General features: G+C 38.2%; 1 protein-coding gene across 7 annotated transcripts in view; it reads right to left on the bottom strand.

Annotated features, from left to right (window-relative positions):
• LOC125646011 (transcription factor ETV7-like) overlaps nt 1–515 on the bottom strand; it is a 59,219-nt gene extending 58,704 nt beyond the window's left edge. For all 7 annotated transcript variants that reach the window (XM_048872101.2, XM_048872103.2, XM_048872102.2 and 4 more), the window contains exon 1: nt 477–515. In XM_048872101.2, coding sequence (XP_048728058.1) covers nt 477–500 — 24 coding nt within the window. In that variant the 5' untranslated portion in view covers nt 501–515. The remainder of the gene's footprint in view (nt 1–476) is intronic.
• Nucleotides 516–6,165: the final 5,650 nt, after the last annotated feature.

The raw sequence follows: 6,165 nt of genomic DNA, 5'->3' as shown, positions 1-6,165 counted from the left end.
CAAGAATATCAAATTCACTCATTTTCAATTAATTTTCATTTCTACATGTGTATATGTAAAACTGATACGGTACCAATTTGGATGCACCAGATGTGCATATCGACAAATAATGTCTCTTCAGTGATGCTCAACCGAAATGTTTGAAATCCGAAATAACTATGCAGTTTTAGAGCTAAATATAGCCAAAAACAGGGTGCCAAAAAAAGTGGAGCCAAATTCGTCCAAGGATAAGAGCTATTCATGAGGGAGATAATTCTTAATTTTGAAATGAATTTCTAAATTTTATAACAGCAATTAAATATACATCCGTATTTTCAAGCTAGTAACGAAGTACTTAGCTACTGGGCTGTAGAGACCCTCGGGGACTAACAGTCCACCAGCAGAGGCCTCGACCCAGGGGTCTTTTAAATTAGTTTACACACGTAGTGCGACATATCATAATGGAGAAAGAAGTATAAGGGTATTATAAAACATACCTTCCCTGAGCTCTTTTGCAGCATCTCATCTGAATGAAATTCACTCCTGTTTCGGACTTCGAATATCAGTGAATAGAGAACCTCTGGAAAGGAAGCAATAAAATTTGTGCTGTACAAATAGTTTTACTTCTAACAGTCTCATAGACATTCTTCGACTGCTTGCGGCGTTTCAGCCTTTGCATATAAATAAGCAGAGTGAATGAAGTCATATTTGAACTTCTGAGACAGTATATATCCGAACAGATTTTCTAAAAACTGAAAAATATCAGAAACGGTTTTGACATATAAAGTCTGCAGAATCAATTAATGTATGACTTGTAAGGTTTTCCGCTTACTGTGTAGAATTTGCCGCGTTCTTGCTTACAACACAATTACTCACTTTATTCATTGGTTGTCCCTGTAAACAAATTATGTTTCTTTTAATACGTTAGAAAGAAAGATCATCTCGCATATTTATCTTACACATGTACCTAGAATAAGTTGACCTCTCATCCTGGATTTTAGTCCTAATGTGAAGAAGACAAATCAAATTCAACTCTATAACCATACATTGATGTTCACTGGTTCATAAAGTTCGATCCTATTTTCATCAAGACATATAACAGCTAAATAAACCATCAGTTCAACATATCATTTTAGATTCTAGAATCATTCGATGGTTTCACGACTGACTAAATGCGGTAGACGGGGACGCGTGGGGTTATTTACACTAAATACACGACTACGATATTTTCGTGTAAATTCCTCCCACGCGTAGTTTTCCCAGGGGTATGCAATATAATCCAGAAGAACTACCGACATCGCTTAATGGAAAAACTCTGCGCGTAAGGTACTATACATTTACATATATACCAGCTAAAGAGGTAGAAGGCTCATATAGGCTGCTGCTTAATCCTTATTATAAATCTTACATGAAAAATATTGTTTAAAAAATTATACTAATCTTTTCTCACGAACTTTTAAAAAGAAAATATACAAGGGGAATAACCCATTGAACAATGCAAAAACATAATGCATGTAGTGTAGTAGAATGAACAAGCGTTCAAATCTTCAATACATGTCCTCTACCGGCCCCAAGTAAAGTCGTCTGCACAATATCCTGCGTGCATAACCTTTCGTTAACATTTTATGTAAAATAAAATAAATAAATAACCAATAAATAATGATAAAAATAACAGGATAGAACTTGACAGGTTTATACATTTTGTAGGGACCATGTTAAGTCTTGAAATTTTAACTGTATCGCTATTTGCATAAATTTTCTTTAATTTTGATATTCCAAACTTGTCAAAGATCATTGTCAAAAATCATGAAATGACAATTTTCCCAGAGCTTTCTCAAATTTTGTTGCATAATTCAATGTATAAACTTTGCGAAAATAACACATTTCTAAACTTAAAAATTCTCATTTCAATGCAAAAATTAATACTTTTTGACGATCCTATAAAAATTGAGACTCCTGCTTTCGGCTTGCAGACACATGCACTAAGACGGTAAAAACTGCAGCATGTCGTCCAGTGAGAGAAAGCTTACACTGGATAGACCCAGAATTTGACAGATTATGCGAAAAAGGGGTTAAAATAGAACGAGATATACAACTGATATCGATAAGGATAAAATTTACGTGGGGATAAGTAATCAAGGGCTAAATAACATGTAGACACAGTGGTTTAAAATTAAGTGCTATTTTTATATGAACACGTCATATGTTAGATTAACAAGAGTACCGCAAACGGTACAACATACGCCCGTTAGACATTCAGTGAAATATCTGTATCCACGATGAGAAAAAGTCCAAAAAGTATTTGACCCACATTTAGCCCTAAAGTAGGTCACGGTGCACCAATCAAGTTGAAATGAAAACTGATTATGTATTTCTCTGAGGGAGATTGTGCCCAAATCCCAGGGCAATACCTGTATTCATTAAGAAAAAAGCTCGAAGACGAAAACAAGGTTTCACTCATAAGTGATACTACGACCTTGACCTTGTAAAACAATATGTACCCTCCATTTGGCATAAGGTACTACATTTGACGGTCCTAGTCCCAACGGTTCGGTATGTATCCTGCCTACAAGGTTTTCCTACCATGTGATACCACTACCTTGGCTTTGATATTGAGGAAAAAAACGGCGCCCTCCACTTGGCATGGGGAGCATGTGTACCAAGTTTGACGGTCCTAGCCCCAATAGTTCGGTCTTTATTCTACCCAAAAGGTTTCCTTTTAACTGATATCACCATCTTGACCTTGAAAAACAATAAGCATTTTCCCCTCATAATGGTGATTAAATGTACCAGATGTAAGTAAGACCCTAGCCCCAATAGTTCGGTCTGTATTCTGTCTAAGCCCCAATAGTTCGGTCTGTATTCTGTCTACCAGGCATTCCAATCAACGGATACAGCTGAAAACAATAGACATCTTCCTCTCATTATGGTGATCAATGTACCAACTTGTAAAATCCTAAAGCTTTGGTTCATTTTGCATGTATACAAGGTACGGACAGACAGACGGACGACGCTATACCATTATACGCTCCGTCTTTCAATGACGTATAGAAAACATTACATTGTTTGGTCAATAGGAACATGCATGGAAAGGTTTCCGTTAGAATAATGATTTATAATTACTTAATTATAAGAAGCAGGAAATAATTCCATTCTTGAAAAGCGAGTGTGGACCCCTTAAGGGATATCTAGATAAGCCTCTACACAAAACATCTGCTGTCATTCTAAATCGCGTGATGTAAAATGTACGAGTAAGCATGACGAAACCTTTGAATTTCTGTTGATCGCCAAAGCGCAGTTGAGAGTAAATTGATGCATTCATATTGTTAAAAATTGTCAGTATCGATGTGATTTTTATCGATACGTGTTTTAAGAAACACTTGATTAAAATGTGGAAAATGAACAGTAGTGAGTTCTCTTTAAGCCCCTAAATTAAATCATGGGAGGGTGGGAGAGTCCTGAACACAAAAATAGAAGTTGATTCAACTATGAACATAAGTCTTACATTTCTTTTTAGAATAGGTCACCCATGTTATTCATTAGGTAACCATACATCAAGTTTTAGACTCCTACGCAAATGCATAGTGGAAAAAGTCCAGAATCCTGTATATGTGTATCTGGTACATAGTCCCACTAACTTTGTAAAATCATTCATTTACGACGATACTTAACCTTGATCGTTAAACATACAGTTGTAAATAACATACAAATTTTCAGCTTCCTAAACTGATTGTTTATTGTTTAACGTCCCTCTCAAGAATCTTTCACTCATATGGAGACGTCACCATTGACTTTCAAGGGCTGTAAAATTAAGGCCTATGCTCGGCGCTTATGGCGACCTTAAAAACGGAAGTCCCGTGGCACGCTAAATTATCATCACTGCTCAATGGCCATAAGCGCTGAGCAAAGTCCTAAATTTGAACCCCTCCACCCGTCTTGATGACGTCTCCATGTGAGTGAACATTCTCGAGAAAGACGTTAAACAAGATACAATACAATCGGCGCTTATGACCTTTGAGCAGGGAGGGATCTTTATCGTGCCACACCTGCTGTGACACGGGACCTCGATTTCCGCGGTCTCATTCGAAGACCCCCCCCCCCCATCATTTACTCGCCTCTTACAAGGAAGGGGTACTGAAGATCGGAAAACTAAGTTGTAACAGACGGACGGACGGGTCACAAACATAGTAGTTTTTCCAGCTCCGCTGGTAGGAGAGTAAAAATGAAAACAAAGAACAGCGATCAATCTTATAAAAAAAAATACAAAATCGAAAGTAGGGCAAACACCGACCCCTCGACACACAGTAAACATCCCCTGTTGACCAGTCACACCCGCCGTGAACTCTACACCATATACAGATGATAATGGAAAATTGCTTATTACATGAACATAAATATGGGAAGGTAACGATGGAGAAGCTAAAGACATCCTATTTGTCTTAAAGATGAATTCTTAGTTTGCCAATAATAGTTTCCATTTTACACGAAGCAGATGGGAAATATTCTGTAATGTCTTTTATTAAAAGTTAACTGGGATATATCGAATCGGCATATGGATAAAAAGGAGTATTGTTAACAGATGAAAAAGTGAAGATAACGAACAGCGATCAATCTTATAACTCCTATAAGAAATCGGTGGTCTTAGTATGTTTTCAGTAAACACACGAGGGGAAAATGAAAAGGTGAAATCTTGAACAAGGTAATCCGTAGTTAATTTCAGTGTGTAATTAAGAACGGCCTAACAATAGGTTGAAACACGTCACACAGTATTTGACCCAATGGTTTGTTGTATTGGTAAATTAAATCGTTATAATGACCATATAATTTGCGAAATGCAAACTTTATACGAGACTGTTGAAACCCCTGTAACTTCAACTCATTTGTTAGTAGCCTGTCTCGATTTAAAAACTGATCATACGCAGAACAAGTTCTTGCATATCGATTTAGTTCAGAGACATGGTGTTGATAATTGAATATTGCTACATAAATATGGAAAGTTGATGATGGATAAGCTGAAGGCATACCGCTTGTTATAATGAAGTTTGAGTTGTCAGTTTGTTGTTGTTCAATAACATATCTAAGTATGGAGAAGATGTGAAAGACTCTATGGTGTCTTTTATTTCGAGTTCACTGGGATATATCAAATTTACATACGATTGAGAATGATTATTGTCAAACCAAAGACGTAAACATAAGAACTGATAGCTCATTTGCCTAACGCTCGGCATTTGGGTGGTTGATTGATTGAATATTGTTTATCGTCTGGAAGTGAGAATCAAGGGTATTTTGGATATCATCCTATAAACGGAGGTCCTGTGTCTCGACAGGCGTTGGTACGTTAACCCTCACTGCTACGGCCCTGGGCTATGGGTCTAATTTTGTGGTAATTCGCCTACAGTTGGTGACGTCTAAGTATAGGTCTAATTTTGTGGTAATTCGCCTACAGTTGGTGACGTCTAAGTGTGAGTGAAACATTCTCGACGGGACGTAAAACAAACAACAAACCAATATTAAATTTGACGTGGCGGCCGGATCGATTGAATATTGTTTAACGTCCCTCTCGAGAATATTTCACTCATATGGAGACGTCACCACTGCCGGTGAAGGGTTGCAAAATTTCGGCCTATGCTCGGCGGTTATGGCCTTTGAGCAGGGAGGGATCTTTGTCGTGACACACCTGCTGAGACACGGGACCTCGGTTTTTGCGGTCTCATCCGAAGGACCGCCCCATTTAGTCGCCTTTTACGACAAGCAAGGGGTACTGGGTGACCGCCACACGTTACATTTACTTTGCTGTGGTGACCGCCACACGTTACATTTACTTTGCTGTGGTGACCGCCACATGTTACATTTACTTTGCTGTGGTGACCGCTACACGTTACATTTACTTTGCTGTGGTGACCGCCACACGTTACATTTACTTTGCTGTGGTGACCGCTACACGTTACATTTACTTTGCTGTGGTGACCGTCACATGTTACATTTACTTTGCTGTGGTGACCGCTACACGTTACATTTACTTTGCTGTGGTGACCGCTACACGTTACATTTACTTTGCTGTGGTGACCGCCACATGTTACACTTACTTTGCTGTGGTGACCGCCACACGTTACATTTACTTTGCTGTGGTGACCGCTTTACGTTACATTTACTTTGCTGTGGTGACCGCTACACGTTACATTTACT

The sequence above is a fragment of the Ostrea edulis genome, chromosome 6 (genome assembly GCF_947568905.1).
Source record: "Ostrea edulis chromosome 6, xbOstEdul1.1, whole genome shotgun sequence".
NCBI classification, from domain to species: Eukaryota; Metazoa; Mollusca; class Bivalvia; order Ostreida; family Ostreidae; genus Ostrea; species Ostrea edulis.
This window is presented reverse-complemented; position numbering and strand designations above follow the sequence as displayed.